The 16,009-nt window shown below is 46.3% G+C and overlaps 2 protein-coding genes across 4 annotated transcripts; one reads left to right on the forward strand and one right to left on the reverse strand.

Annotated features, from left to right (window-relative positions):
• Nucleotides 1–150: 150 nt before the first annotated feature.
• trim23 (tripartite motif containing 23) lies at nucleotides 151–8,069 on the reverse strand (the record flags this gene model as incomplete). The annotated part of the gene is made up of 11 exons (XM_084450151.1): nucleotides 151–2,267; nucleotides 2,696–2,820; nucleotides 3,755–3,865; nucleotides 3,983–4,112; nucleotides 4,223–4,357; nucleotides 4,866–5,081; nucleotides 5,318–5,500; nucleotides 5,664–5,942; nucleotides 6,195–6,316; nucleotides 6,471–6,633; nucleotides 7,974–8,069. The coding sequence occupies 11 exons, from the start codon at nucleotides 8,067–8,069 to the stop codon at nucleotides 2,088–2,090; spliced, it is 1,740 nt and encodes a 579-aa protein (XP_084306277.1). The 3' UTR covers nucleotides 151–2,087.
• Nucleotides 8,070–8,590: 521 nt separating this feature from the next.
• On the forward strand, nucleotides 8,591–12,017 carry mzt2b (mitotic spindle organizing protein 2B). 3 transcript variants are annotated; one of them, XM_084461550.1, is made up of 4 exons: nucleotides 8,591–8,981; nucleotides 9,087–9,250; nucleotides 10,149–10,286; nucleotides 11,467–12,017. In XM_084461550.1, exons 1-4 carry the CDS (start codon nucleotides 8,797–8,799, stop codon nucleotides 11,622–11,624), a joined length of 645 nt encoding a protein of 214 aa, XP_084317676.1. In that variant the 5' UTR covers nucleotides 8,591–8,796; the 3' UTR covers nucleotides 11,625–12,017. The 3 variants fall into 3 exon arrangements, with proteins under 3 accessions (XP_084317676.1, XP_084317677.1, XP_084317678.1); XM_084461551.1 differs by having other exon boundaries at nucleotides 10,152–10,286; XM_084461552.1 differs by lacking the exon at nucleotides 10,149–10,286.
• The last annotated feature ends 3,992 nt before the right edge of the window (nucleotides 12,018–16,009 follow it).

Genomic DNA, 16,009 nt, shown 5'->3' on the forward strand with positions numbered 1-16,009 from the left:
TGGTATTCTTCTCAACATGTTTTCTAGAACACTCCTGGTTTGAACCTGTTTTTTTTAGATCACATAATAGCAACGACAACGACAAGTTCATCACTTGGGTTTTTATTTAGTAGCGTCACATTAATTATGAATGATTTACAAAAGCCATTATCAAGTCTACTAGTAACAAATGTGGGGATGTGCACTGTGCTTCCTAAATGTTTCAAAAACTCACATCAGAAATGGATTTTCACAAATTTGAGAGATTCTTAAAGAATATGAGAAAGGCTTTCAACAACACATGCGTTTTTTACATAGATACAGGTAGTAAACATTACATAGCAATGAGGAAAGTTAATTCAAACCAAAGGATGGTTCCTCAATAGTCCGATACAATAACACTGGAGGATTTAAAGGTGGTTGGTGTTTGACTAGCCTAAGTTTCACATCTACTAACCTACATGGATAATGCAGCATTTAATTCATAAGCACTCCAGACATGACTTTAACAGATGACCTAGGAAATGGTTTGTTAAGATTGAAAAAGGCTAACATTTTCTTTGTGCAATGAATAATTTAAAAACTGGAGACCTATAATAAACAGTAGATATTTTCTTCATTTCGTTTAAATGAAGTCAGATGAACTTAACCAGTAGACAAGTGCATCCAATGCATTCTGCGTGCAAGACACTCCACAAAACAGGAGGCAGAATAAACTCATATTTAAAACACTGTTCACATGTTTCCCACAACAACTAGAATATCAATAAAGTCATTTTCAACCCTACCCATAAATAATGTTTTCAGTAAGCTGCATTCTCTTGTAACACATTTATCAATAAAACAAAGTGAAGAATCTCCCAGAACCTCAACTGGTATGCCATTTCAAGACCAGCTGTGGCACTACGTACTGTACTGTAAGATCATGAGCAGAAAATAGAGCGCACATACTAATCCCCAAACAAGATGTTTCAAAGAACCCAAGACATGAACCATCAGTTACTCCTATTGCTTATATATAAGACACCAAGGCAGTGGCAGAGAACTGAATTTAGGATATTGGACCATTTGATAACCAATAAAGACTAAACAGCTATGAAGAAAGGCTTCGAACGGACAGTCGTCACCAGCAGGACGCAAGACCTCTGGAATAAGGGGCTTGAGCCATGCACATTTCTCTGGTGGACAGGGTAGATATTGAATATTCCTATTTTGCACGACAGAGAACTGGACAGAGAACCTACTTATGTACCATCATCGGTTATAACCTGTGATAAATATACGGTAGTAATTACGAGTAACAGATGTGATATAGAAACACGGATACGATTCACTGTCAGGGCTTAAGCAGCTTAGCTACTGTATTTGCAATGTCTGAACTTCACAACTAACCAATATTTTAAAACGTCAACGTGGTAGTCGCACTGCCCATGTCCAAGCAGGGTTAGTCGGTGAAATACAGACAAGAAGTTAGGTTTTCATGAACTTCCTCATGCAATTTGCACTGAGGTGGGATGCGAGTGTGTAGTCTCAAAAGAACATTAGTAAGCTTTGAAGAAGCCCTAACACCAGACCTTATTTATTAAGAGCACATCATTAAGACATACAAAGCATCAGTAACGATGAGTTCACTTGCTCGGGGTTAGAAGCGTATCCATGTGTTAAGGGTTGGAGACGGTGTTAAGGAGAGTGTGATAGGTGAGAGGCCAAGTATGGGCTGCATCTCAATAGCCTTCAGTGGCTTCCTCCCCTTGTCTCCTTTCTTTTTCTGTTCTACTTGGGCAAATGTCAACAAATGCGTTTCATATTAGTGCAGATGAAGGAAGAGACAAGGGGAGGAGACCACTGTAGACAACTGGGACGCACCTTTTCGGTGGTAAGTCTCGTCAGAGGAACGGAGGCGTGGCTCGTGTCCCGGGGTGCCGTCCCACCCGCTCGTTAAGGGTGTGGGGTGTGGAGTGAAGGATGGGGACTGGCGATGGGGGCCGGGGGAACAAGTCAGTCGTCGGGGGAGCGCGGGGGGGGAGGGAGGGAGGGAGCGCGGGGCAGGGGGGGGAGGGGGGGAGGGAGCGCGGGGCAGGGGGAGGGAGGGAGGGAGGATAAACAGTTCAGGCAACATCTAGGACGCCCGCGGCCACCAGCTGCCTGGAGAGCCAGTCCAGCCCCTCGTGGAGGCCCGTCCCGCTGCGCGCGTCGCAGCCCTGGATGTGCCAGCTCCGCCCGCAGCACAGCTTGTGGAGGCTCAGCAGATCGGTCATCTCCTCCACCGACACCACCCCCGCAACGTCCTGCACGGAGTCCACGGGTCAGGGGTCAAGCACGGCTCGGATCAAGACGTTAGGGTGTGTGTGTTAGGGCTGGGTATCGATTCCAATTTCAAGAATCGATTAGATTCCGATTCACAAGGTTCAGAATTGATTATCACGATTCGATTCGATTCAATTCAATTCAATATTGATTCGGTTAGTGTGACTAAAACCTTTTTATTTTTTAGCTGTAACCTTAATTACATGACTGCCAAGTTATGCAACACATCAATACTAGGGCTGGGTATCGATACTGATTTCCAAAAATGAAAGAATCATTGAATGAATGAATGAACGAACTATTCATTCCTTCATTCATTCATTAATTCATTAAATAAAAGATCGATTTTGGGATTCATGAATCGATTCAGAATCATTTGATTCAGAATCGATTTTTTAAACCCAGTTACCTGTTTGTTAGCGAAGATGAGCAGCAGGGCGTCTCTCAGCTCCTTCTCGGTCAGCAGCTTGGCCAGCTCGCTGTGGGCCTCCATCATACGGTCTCTATGGCAACTGTCAATCACAAACACCACCGCTGCGGAGAGGGCGACAGGGAGGGAGGGGTCAGGCAGCAGGTCAACCATAACCAGCGCTTAAAGGGGCACAGTCACACTCGTTTAAAGGGGCACAGTCACGCTCGTTTAAAGGGGCACAGTCACGCTCGTTTAAAGGGGCACAGTCACGCGCGTTTCAGTTCATATTATTTGGATTAAATCCTTAAATTCTGTGGGCCTTTTTAAAATCACGGAAATAGCAGAAAACTTCAAAAGGGCAAACCAGTCCAGTGATTTTAAAGCCTACACACGGAATGTACGCATTTAATCCAAATAACATTAATTTAAACAAGCGAGAATGTTCCCCATTAATTTGCCCTGAACGTTCAAATTCAAATTCAAATGTATTTATATAGCACATTTAAAAACGACTGTGGTCGAGCCAAAGTGCTGAACAGATGGGTGGCAAGACATAAGTTGATACAAAGTAGATAACATAATACATAAATAAACTAAATAAAAACAAACAATATAGGCACAGAATAAAATATCAGCAACAGTACCGGAAGATATATAAATCTGATGATGGGATGTCGTGCTGAACCAATCAAAGGCCAGGGTAAAAAAGTGAGAGTTTTGAGGAGTGATTTAAAAACCCCTAGGGTCTGGGCCGATCTAATATGGATGGACAGGCTATTCCAGAGCCGAGGGCCAGCAGCTGCAAAGGCTCGGGCCCCTCTCGTTTTAAGCCGGGTTATAGGCACATCCAGCAGCGTTTGATCAGCTGACCTTAACGCTCTGGCTGGGGAATGGCGATGCAGGAGTTCGTCTAAGTAGGGAATGTTTTGCCCGTTCAATGTTTTGAAAACAAATAAAAGAAGCTTGAAATTAACTCGAAAACTGACAGGAAGCCAGTGAAGCGTTGAATTGAAGTGTGTAAATCTCCAGGGGGGCAGGGTCTGGGTGAGAGCGTACCTTGAGTGTTCAGGTAATAGTGCTTCCAGAGGGGTCTTAGCTTGTGCTTTCCACCCACGTCCCAGATGGTAAACTTCAGATTCTTGTATTCCACCGTCTCCACATTGAAACCTAATAGTGCAGCATAAACACAAGCATTTTTTTGGGACAGGTTTACGATAAGCCGATAATTGTTGGGGTGTAGCACTGGATATGAATGCAGTTTGGGTGATAATATTACGAATTTACCTATAGTCGGAATGGGCTGCATGAACTCATCCTGTTTGAGCTTAAAGAGGATGGTGGTCTTCCCGGCTCCATCCAGACCCAGAGTCACCACCCGGATCTCCATTTTCGGACCGATGTGGACCCGGTTGTCCTGAGGGAGGGGGACAGGAGTGTGACCGGTTAACATGCTGATGTCACAGACGGGTATCGGGGTCGAGGAGCGGTGGAGCGCTCGGTGCGGGGTTAGTTAGCGTTAGCTACCTTGGTGAAGGTGACAGGGATGCCGGCGTCCAGCTGGATGTGGTGAGCCAGCTCGGTGAACTGCTGCTGCTGCTTCTGCAGGGTCTCCAACAGCCTGTTGATCTCCAGCTTGGCCAGAACCACCCGGCAGTCATCCTACAAGGAGGGGGTTAGAGCAGACGTGACCTCCGAGGCCCCCTACAGGTCGCGCAACCGCACTACGTCCGCCCTGCCGACTTAACAGCGGACGCTGCATGTTAACGTGGCTAACCTGCTTCAGCAGGAACAAGACCAGAGGGAATAGGGGAGTATTGGGATGTAATGCATTGATCTGAGAAACACCCCTTAGTTTACTTAATTATGTGACTTTATTTAATATAGTTTTTATTTAATTTATATTTTATTATAAATATATATACACACATATATACATACATTTTTAGGCTTGTAGTTAGGTGTTAGGGAGGGAGAACAGGGAGAAAATGTTTGCTGTATTTGACATGCCTGTTGGTCATACTTGTACAAATACAAATGGAAACTCAATAAATATATTGTAAAAAAATAAATAAATAAAGGGCCGTGCCCTCCCCCGCAACGACATGCCGTTTGATCGTCCGTCCGCCCTGCCCACTTTAACGGCGGACGCCGTGTCCCTCGCCCTCACCTGCTGGAGCGTCTTCTCGCAGTGCAGGCAGGCGGTGGACACCTGGGACAGCAGGATGGTCATGTCCTCCTGCTGCTGCCGGAGCCAGATCAGCCGCTCGCGGACGTGGGCGTCCACCACGCTCAGCGCCATCTCCTCCTGCCGACACAGCGTCTCGTGGAGGTCGGCGAAGTAGGCGCGCACGCAGGAGCGGGCGCTCTCCGCCGTGCCGGGGAGCTGAGGGGTTAAAGGGCGGGGGTCAGAGGTCAGAGAGGAGGAGCAGTTTATAGGCACTGGCATCACTTAGGCCTGTCGATATTACGCCGCCGTAAACAGCAGGTTCGCGCTAGTCGTAAACGTATGTTTCCTTGAAACGAACGGCATGTTTTTTTGTTTTTTTTTATAGACGGACGTTTTTTATATTTCCGTTCACGCTGTTTGTTTTGAGAGGCCCCGACCTCGGCTGCTCTTACGTGTTCGGTGTGCGCCATGCCGATCCCGTCCTCCACGATCTGCTCGCCGCCTTCGATCTGCTGCACGATGCCCACCAGCTTGCGGGAGTACTCCGACACCTCCTCCGTGAAGGTGCGGATGCAGTGGGCCATGTCCAGGATGGACGCTCGGATCTGGTTGGCTTCGGCCTCCAGGATGGCATGCTTGGGAGAGAGGGAAACGGAGGAGAAGAGATTTGAACGGTAACGAATAGGAAGCCGCGATCCAGCATCGCATGATTCTATTGGTTCATTTCTCCATGTTGCATCAGCCTCTAATGATCGCATGATCCCACGACTGACTTCCATCCCTTATGTCCTCCCGTACCTTATGTCCCTGGTGCTTGCCGTACTCTTTGCACACGCAGCACATGAGCGGGCCGGGCTGGCAGGCCTCCTCCAGGCAGACGAACTCGATGGCGTGGACCTGGTGCTGTAAGCACAGGGTTTTCTCGTGGGGCTTGTCCGCCAGGGGCACCCGTCGGTGCTTGGCCAGGGTGCGGGTGGAGTGGGTGAGCTGGGAGCAGTCGGCACACAGGTGGGTGGCGCACACCGTGCAGTACATGGAGGCCGTGTGGCTCTCGTCCTCGTCACAGCGGATGATGCACTGGAGGAGGGAGGTGGGGGGTCTTTATCAGAGCATTTGGACCTCTCTCTCTCTCACACACACACACACACACACACACACACACACACACACACACACACACACACACACACACACACACACACACACACACACACACACACACACACACACACACACACACACACACACACACACACACACACACACACACACACACACACACACACGTCATGTCAGAAGAGTGAAGCAGCCAGAAACCTGCTTCCCTACCTCTCCCATGCCTCTCAGGGCGTCCTCGGCCACGCCTGATTGGTTGGAGGCCCCATTCTGAAGCCTCTCCAGAAGCTCCAGCAGAGCAAAGTTCTTCTTCAGGCCCCACACCCCGGAGTCCCCTGATCAACATACGTAACAGACACGGGAATACACAACTGTTATTACTGTGTGGTATTACACTTAGTATTTATCTATTTATCTTAATGGTACATCATCCAATTGTCTTGTCCGGCCGTGCGCACAGAGACATAGTTTTAATGTTGTACTACTGACCCAGCTCGGTGACCTGTCGGTCAAACGGGCAGCGGACAGCTCGGCCGTGAAGCGGGAGGCGAGTGAGACAGTCATGGCACACGGTGTGACCACACAGCAGAAGGCGAGGGACCTTGTCCCCTTGGAGAGAAAAGACGTCCTCGCAAACTCCACACTCAAGCACCTGGAAAAACAAGACTTGTGATTGAATGAATGAATGTCAGATTATGTTACGCTGAACGTCCAATTCAACGGGATATGACAAGTACACTTACATCCTGCAAATCAAAACTGTCTGAATTGTCACAATAGAAACACATCATGCTAATGTTACCTTATTTTAGCAAAATTAGTAGCTAGAGCAGGCCGATATTACTTCACTAGTCTCGTTGGCTGTTTTATTCTCTTTCTAGGTAGTGACTCAACTGATCATTTATTGAATACGTCGTTAAAACAGAATGGCCAAAATACAGGAGCAAGCCAATGTGTAGTTACTTGATTAATTATTAGCTGACGTTTGTTCATTAAAATGGGCTCAGGTCAGGGACATCATCAGTAGCAGCTAGCTAATGTCGTTTGCTAGCTAATGGTGCGTTCGTTTGTGGTCGGAGGTGGCAAGTCGCAAGTGGCAAAATACCTACCTCCTACCTGTGTGCATTCGAGCTATATACCATTATATCACAGTTACCTAGTTATATCTATATACCATTATATCACAGTTACCTAGTTATATCTATATACCATTATATCACAGTCACCTAGTTATATCTATATACCATTATATCACAGTTACCTAGTTATATCTATATACCATTATATCACAGTTACCTAGTTATATCTATATACCATTATATCACAGTTACCTAGTTATATCTATATACCATTATATCACAGTTACCTAGTTATATCTATATACCATTATATCACAGTTATCTAGTTATATCTAGTGCATTCGAGCAACTGGGGGCTGAGAAACATATCCGAATTTGCGACGAGGAAGTGCGAGTTCATGCGGTGTTTTATTTAATCATTCCTAGTAGCAAGTCGCAATTTGCCACCTCCCGGTTATAAACGAACGCACCATAACATAGCTTAACGTTAGCTGGTTGATGATGTGCAGCTAGCTAGCTAGCAAGCTAATACGTTGACATACATTCCCATCTGGAGTTCATTTAAAATATGTGATATTAATGCAATGGATTGAACTAAAACTGCGTTATGGATCGCATAAGCAGGCATAGCTAGCCCAGCAACTGACGTTAGGTAGCGAGCAAGGCCGATGTCTGCACTGCCACTGTCTACAGCCCCAGCCCCAGCCCCAGCCCCAGCCCCAGCCCCAGCCCCAGCCCCAGCCCCAGCCCCAGCCCCAGCCCCAGCCCCAGCATCAACCAGTTTAGCCAGTAGCCACGAACGCAGAACAGACTCGGAAGCCGTGTCGCCTAAGTGCTGCAAGAGACTTGATCTAGTCACCACAATCGGCCAAATGTTCTTTACATTCTTTGGTTGTGCACTCTTAACACCAACCTTCACTGAGTTTCCAGCGGCCCCCCTCCCGTGTCGAGCACAGGACGCCATCGTCGCTGCGGCGCCCTGCTTGTTTATGCCCACAGCGGCGGCCATCCTTGGACTGAACCACTCCAACGTTGATGGTGTGAGAACTATGGATTATTATATTAATGGGCATGTATACAATAACGCGTATGCACAATAAAACGGTGGATTATAATCCAGGAATTATGCATATTTAGATATGTTCGTATCGTAAATGTATTGTGTTACACTGCAAGAGCAGCATTAGAGAGACAAAAATCGGTAGCCCCTGCTAGAAATATGGAAGAGTCCATCAGCTGTTTCCTTCTGAACTTGAACAGAATTCCTCAGGGTTTTAAAAATGAGAATACTTATTGCTAGTTTCAATCAAAAATGCGAGGAGCGATATATTTCTTTATTCTCCATATAAATGAATAGAGCTGCATAGTTTTGTGTGATTATTTAATGTTTTAGGTCAGTAGCGCCACCAAGTGTATTTTTCGAGTCATTTCCATTTTGACATAAATTGGCTGGCATAGCGATGACGTAAATATTGTGCGTCTGTTGATATAACAAACCCGTGGAAAACAAGAAAAATAGCTGTCGTTGGATGTTTAAGCAAGGAGCAATATTATAGGCAGAAAATTAGAGGATAGAAGCAAATGAAACTTTTTAAACGCCGATCCTGTCGTTAGCAAGCTATCCAGAACACCTATCTGCATGCTGAGGATAGTTAACGTTAGCTAACTGCAGCCTTCTCCACCATCTCCCTCTCCGTTGAAATAATAACGTTAGCTGACGTTACTACTGGTGCGAGATGTCTCACTCGCAGCAGTCTGGTCCTCTCCCCTCCGCCCCGGACTCGCCTGCCCTGGGGGTCACAGTGAGCGGAAACGTCCAGAAATATGCAATGAAGAAAAAAAAGATTCTCAATGCGGAGGAGAGTGAGTTGTTTGAGCTAACACAAGCTGCAGGCATCTCCATTGACCAAGAGGTCTTCAAGTAAGTGTGCAACATCAAGTGCGCGTGTTATAGTGAGATATTGACAGAGAAGGGATGATTAAGTAGGGATAGCACATAATCAAACTGTTCTCCCTTCATCTGTAGAATCATCGTGGACCTCTTGAAGATGAATGTGGCTCCCCAAGCTGTCTTCCAGACCCTGAAGGCCATGTGTGCTGGCCAGAGAATAGCTGACACCTTTGTGGGGGATTCATCCAGCGCCTCTCACATGATGACCACCAGCACCACGGCCCCCTCAGAACCCAGAGGTCAGTGTCTTTATCAGAGCATCTGGACCTCTCTCTCTCTCTCTCTTACGCACACACACACACACACACACACACACACACACACACACACACACACACACACACACACGTCATGTAAGAAGCAAAGTGGTTTTTCATGTATCCCTCATTTAATTTAAAATCCTCTTCGGACCCTTGTCCTTGCCCACAAACTACTCTTATTCTGTCAGCCCTTCTTGTCATGCAGCTCCTCTATATTCTTGTTCTAGTGACATATTCTCCCTTCCTCCCTTGCCAGGCGTGTGTGATAATCACTTTCTCTACTGATGCCTACTAGGGTTGCAAATTTCAAGAAATTTAATTAATCGATAACTGTTAACCTTAACAAACGATAGTCGATTAATTGATAATAACGTCCCGCTCTGGACTGTGCTTTGCTCGCTTGAAATTTCCCATGTCCCCTCATGTGCAGTCAGACCTTAAATCATGATTACATTTCACTCAACTCCCGTTGATAACATTTGTTCCCCCAAAAAAAGTTATGTTCCATTAACAAGCAATTAATCGAGTAACCAAATATTACTCAAGTAAATTCTTATCGGCAATTAATCGATAGTCGATTAACTGTTAACATCCCTAATGCCTACCATGTAGGTCCTGCACCTGCTGCTCCTACAACTACCTCAATCTCATAGTCAAGGGAATGGAAATTAAACAGTATGCGTATAAACATCACAATTGATCTCTGAGGACTATACCTTTCAGTTAGCTCTCTAACACTTCTGTAATTTCTTTGTCTTTTGTTTACACATTGTGGTGTGCATACACGACAACTGTGTGTGTGTGTGTTTGTCTGTGTGTGTGTCTGTGTGTGTATCTGTGTTTATATCTATGTTCCTATATGGCTTTTCTCCTGAAGAAGAAGACACTGTTGTCTCTGGCAAGAGCACTAAACCCCCTGCACCTCCCCCCACCACTAGTGGCCCCAGGGCCGCTCGGGTCAACACTAAGATGGTGGTCTACGGCCCCCAAGACGCTAGCGCTCCTCACTCACAAGGTTTCCACTGCACTGTCTGCCTCTGCTAGTCGGGTCACGGCCACTCTGTCTGTCTGCCTGTCTGCCTGCCTGCCTGCCTGTCTGCCTGCCTGACTGACTGCCTGCACTCTTCAACTTCATGCTTAATGTGTGTGTCTGTGTGTGTGTGAGAGAGAGAGAGGGAGAGAGAGAGAGAGAGAGAGACAAAAACTTATCTCTCTAAAATATGTTTGTGTGCATGTGTGTGTGTGTGAGAGAGGGGGAGAGAGAGCTTGTGTGTGTGTGTGTAGGATAGAAAGGGAAGAATGTGCTGGCATTTTGTTTGTCAGATCTTAATTTGTTGAACTTGACCATTGTTGACCATCCGTCTGGTGATTAGAAACACGTGTTGGACTAGCAGTTTGTAATGTTAGTCACACTTTATTTTGAGGGGCCCCTTTCACAGTATGTAGTCTGTAGATGCTCAAATAACAATCAATGACCTATTTCTTCAGGTTCAGAGAGCAAAATGCGTTGTTCGCTCCAGGAGTATGAGTAAAATAAGAAGTAAGAGGTCTGTCTGAAGACTTTTTAGTGTGCGGTGTACATATTATGTATAATATTGTAGGTTCCTCTAATCGCCAGGACCATGGAATAAGACTGTGCTTAGGACACAGTAATTAGGATTAACTATCAATAAACATTTAATAAACTATCCACTTTTCCTAATCCTAGCCCTAAACCCCTGTTACATACAAACAGAGTTGTAGTTAATTGATTGTTGATAGTATACAGCTGTTGAACATTTGCGGACTATCAATAGGGCCCCTCAAAATAAAGTTAGTTTTTAAATCCATGGTGTGCCATTCTTTAAATACATTTGTTTGATGTTTTTGAGGGAAGTGTGAGTGCACGGTTCTGAATAATGATTCATCTGCTCTGGGCAGGGATATATGCTGTATAAATACACTCAAAAACCCATTGTATTTAATTCCTGTATTCCATTAACATGTGTCCTTGGACTCCTTGCATGAATTTATCCATCTCTCTAGTAACATCACATGTTATAACTGTGGTTGTGAGAGGTTCATTCTTTAAATGGTCTCTCTCTCTGCCCACTCTCACAATTTTTTTCTCATCTCTCTCTCTCTCTCTCTCTCTCATACACACGCACAAATTCCCCCATCTACTATGTTCATCTGATCCTGTGTGTCTTCTTCAGTGCGCAGTAAGACGGGCGCCGGCCACAGCGAGAAGAGCAGCCGAGACAGAGAAGGCTCCAGCCAGAGGGTGCCACGCCAGCCCAGCGCCACCAGGGGGCAGAAGACTACCAAGAGTTCCGGCAGCAGCAGCTCCTCCTCCCAGATCACCTCCAACTGAACCATAGAAGACAGCCCTTATCCCACAAACTGTCCTCCAATAAACTGTGGCTCAGACGATCACTTTACATCGTTAGACTAACAAAGGCTGAAAAGATTTCATTTAGGATGTTGATTGACCTAAACATACCATAGAACAATGGAGTCTGCACTTATATAGTATAAAGATATAGAGTATAAAATACCATAGTCTGTGGGTTGAGGGTATATCTTCATTATTATTAATGTATTTTGGACAGAATCTGTTAAAGTTGCAGATCTAACTGGACTGTCTCCTGTTAATACTTGCGTTATATATTTATATGTATTGTTCATGTTGGTTTTTATACATTGAATTTTTGTAAAGATGAGGGAATGCAGTATCTGGTACTTATGCTACTTGATACCGAGTGGATTGCAACTGTTATATCTTATAAAATCGCCATAAAATACCATTAGGCTACATAAGAAATTTGCTGGATTTTTCTTTCAACCGTGACATCCTGAAAATGTTGTCTTCTTCTTGGTGCTTGGTGAGAAGATGGTGTGTGAGTAAAGTACACTCAAACATTCCAGCTGTCGTTTCATTAAGCATTACAAAGTAAGTACAGGTCCATCTAATGTCTTGTATTCAATCAATCAACCAATCAATCAATCAAAGCTTTATTTGTATACTGCATTTCATACACAGAGGCAACACAATGCGCTTTACAGAGAACAAGGGAGGTGGGCATAGGTCCATTACAAAGTCAGCCTGCGATCCTCAGCTTTGCTCTGTAGCAGTGTTGTTCTGAAGATGTCCACACTCTTCTTCCTCTCTGTTCCTGCCTCAATACGAGCAAAATGCCCTTCTTAACAACACTGATGGTTCTAACCATAGAATTGAATATACGGGACGGTTATTTGACTGCATGAGCACTTGCCTATCGAACATTGTCTTTTCAAAGTCACTGCCAGTTTACAAGGCTCTCTCTACACTGGCTGAGTTTACTCTGACATTAAAGCTTCATAGATTTTCCTTCCTGGCTGGTGTCAATAAAAAGCACCGACCTCCGTCACAGAGACACTGTCCTACTGGCTCTGACCACAGGGTGGCAGTATAATCACACTGCCGTTGAAGGGTGTGCCCAGTCTGTGCCACCGTACAGTGGTCTGATTTCTATGTTGTATTTGTGCCGTCTCTCTGTCTTTGAGGGTGGGGTGTGGTTTTAATGTAGTGATAGATAGATTGATGAGTGTAGTTCTGGGACAAAGCTGGCTATTGTGGAGAGGGCTTCTCAGCGTTATAGTGTCAGTGTTATGTGAGATTGTGTATAAGTGTAGGCTATATGAATAAGAGACTTTAGGCCATGTACTAGTGTAATATCTTCGCCATTCAGAATGAGAGAGAGAGAGAGCGAGAGCATTGCTGGCTAAAGTGTAGTATGAGTCTCAACTGTGTGTGTGTGTGTGTGTGTGTGCGTGTGTGCGTGTGTGTGTGTGTCTATGAGCCAGGCCGCAGGGCTTTATGTGGCTGCAGGTCTTTTATGTGGCCGTTTGTCCCGTTTATGTGTCCCTGCCTCTCCTCTCCTCGACGCTCTCCATTGATGGCGACGTGTCTGTAATTGATGGCACCATATAGCTGTGGTGCAGTAGGTTTAATGGGGCTTGACAGAGCAAGGGGAAGCAGCATGCAACCAGGGAGGGACTTAACCCTTCCAACCCCAGACCCATCGCTTTGGGTACACGCGCACACACACACACACACACACACAAACATATTTTTCAGAGAGATACGTTTTTGTATCTCTCTTTTCTCTCTCTCTCTCTCTCTCTCTCTCTCTCTCTCTCTCTCTCTCTCTCTCTCTCTCTCTCTCTCTCTCTCTCTCTCTCTCTCTCTGTCATTTTCACTCCAGCTCTGACTCGCATATATTCAGTTGAGCACACACACACTGGCCATGGACACCCTACAGGGCTGTGATTCTTGGGTATGTCGATTACTGCTACTGTTGCTACTTGACAGGCTGGAGGCGTCTCTTAATATGATGAAAGAACTGGGTCCATCATCGTTCTTTTATTTGAGAAAACAAACGTTCCCTTCAGCGCCGCGGTAGCTATTGCCCACTGATTTGCTCGACTGAATCTAAATGTGTTTGACAAAGGTAAATGACTGGGAGTGTATTTTTCTCCGACCTGCTGTGAAGCCTTGCTGCAGTTCCTGATACGACCAGAAGGGGCCAGTGTGGTTCCAAGGTCCAGAAGGGTGGTCACAGTGCCTTGGATTTCTTGAAGGAGCCTTTGGCATTCTTTCTTGTATGTGTTTATTTTGCCACGAGATGATTTCTAAGCGCTACAGGACACAATATCAAGTCATACGGAGTGTTATTCCCTCTCAAACATACCCTCACGTGCACACATGCATGTATCACACAAGCCCCCCCACACACACTCACATACACCTAGCACCCTGTGTACACACACACACACACACACACACACACACACACACACACCATGCACCATTAATCAACAGAGGCAATGAAATGATGCCTTTGTCGCGTTAGGGAGGCAGACAGCATTTGAAGAATGAGCTAGTCCAAAGTTGGGTTATAAACCGGATTCTCACACCATCTCTCTCCCTCGCGCTGCGCTAGCTGTTCCCAGGTGACACCAGGAGAGACCAGGGGAGAGGCACTATTCTAAGAGCTGATATCACACCTTTCTTTTTTCACCCTGTCACATATTTTTTTCCCTCTTCAGTCTCTTTCTAGGAGAGAGTTGTAAGAGGATGGGGGGATTCTGCCCTCCGCCCGATCCCCTCCGCATTGTTCTTCCTTTCCTCTACTGTGCATCCTTTGTGCGCATTTCTGTAGATTTATTGCCCATTTTTCACTCCTGTTGTCTCACTCTCTCTCTCCCTTTCTCTCTCTCTCTCTCTCCCTCACTCTCTCTCCCTCTCTCTCTCTCTCTCTCTCTCTCTCTCTCTCTCCCTCTCTCTCCCTCTCTCTCTTTCTCTCTCTCCCTCTCCCTCACTCTCTCCCTCTCTCTCTCTCCCTCTCTCTCTTTCTCTCTCCCTCTCTCTCTCTCCCTCTCTCTCTCTCCCTCTCTCCCTCTCTCTCTTTCTCTCTCTCCCTCTCTCTCCCTCTCTCTCTTTCTCTCTATCTCTCTCCCTCTCTCTCTCTCTCTCTCCCTCTCCCTCACTCTCTCTCCCTCTCTCTCTCTCCCTCTCCCTCTCTCTCTCTCCCATACCCTCTCCACCCCCAACCCCCAACACCACACCTCCCTCCCTCTCTCCTCTATCTCTCCCTCTCTCTCCTCTCTCTCTCCCTCTCTCTCTCTTTCTCCCTCTCTCTCTCTCCCTCACTCTCTCCCTCTCTCTCTCTCTCTCTCTCTCTCTCTCCCATACCCTCTCCACCCCCAACCCCCAACACCACACTCTCCACCTCCCTCCTCTCTCCATCGCCCCCCTTGCCAAGGAGCCTGTAGATTGGCCGTTTCCTGCACGTGTCCAGTAGAACCCTTATCAGAGTTGGAGTGCTGATTGTTGGCCTGTCTCTCAGGCTGAATGACAGCTCAGGCTTTGCCGCTGAAATACCTGATTTGGTCAATGTTTGTCTGTGGGGCCTTATCTCCAAACCTTATATTAACTGACCTGACAGTGTGTGCAGGCAGTCTCTCTCCATCTTGCTGCCCCCCCCCCACACACACACAACCCCACAGCTCTGCTGTCTCCATTCTCTCTCTCTCTCTCTCTCTCTCTCTCCATCTCATGCACACATCCCTCTTCTTGCATTCTCTCTCTCTCTCTCTCTCTCTCTAACCATCTCATGCACCCATCCCTCTTCTTGCATTCTCTCTCTCTCTCTCTCTCTCTCTCTCTAACCATCTCATGCAACCACAAACCCATCCCTCTTCTTGCATTCTCTCTCTCTCTCTCTCTCTCTCTCTCTCTCTCTCTCTCTCTCTCTCTCTCTCTCTCTCTCTCCCTCTCTGGTCTATAATATCCCACTCTTCTCTGCCTGTGTCTTGATGACAGTTTTGCAGGGCATCAGGAGCTGGTCCATCTAAAGGTAGTGATAGTATCCAACACCATTCTGCTTCTCTTGAAGGAACATAGCTACACTTGCTTTTTTTGAGCATAGAAACACATCTGTTACGCCATGATGAAATTAACACATTTGTGCAAGGTAATACACAGTGTTTACAAACCTCCGTAATCTCATTATGCGGCGGCCATATTGCTATGATCCCGTAAGATCCGTGGGTCACTACGGGAGCACAGTCTAGTCAATCCTACACAGGCGGCATTTCTGTACACCGGCATCCTCCATGCTCTCTGAATCTCAACCTTGTTTCACTAAAGCTCATTTGCCTGCTGTCGCCAAGCACCGATAAACGGAGGCTGTTGAGGTAAACATGGCCTCTTAA

The sequence above is a fragment of the Borostomias antarcticus genome (genome assembly GCF_949987555.1).
Source record: "Borostomias antarcticus genome assembly, chromosome: 2".
NCBI classification, from domain to species: domain Eukaryota; kingdom Metazoa; phylum Chordata; class Actinopteri; order Stomiiformes; family Stomiidae; genus Borostomias; species Borostomias antarcticus.

What these genes read in the sequence shown, in the direction of transcription:
- mzt2b (XM_084461550.1), top strand. Translation starts at nt 8,797, where the DNA reads ATGTCTCACTCGCAGCAGTCTGGTCCTCTCCCCTCCGCCCCGGACTCG. An exon ending in ATTGACCAAGAGGTCTTCAA is followed by an intron (nt 8,982 to 9,086) that starts GTAAGTGTGCAA and finishes CTTCATCTGTAG; the next exon opens with AATCATCGTGGACCTCTTGA. An exon ending in GGCCCCCTCAGAACCCAGAG is followed by an intron (nt 9,251 to 10,148) that starts GTCAGTGTCTTT and finishes TTTCTCCTGAAG; the next exon opens with AAGAAGACACTGTTGTCTCT.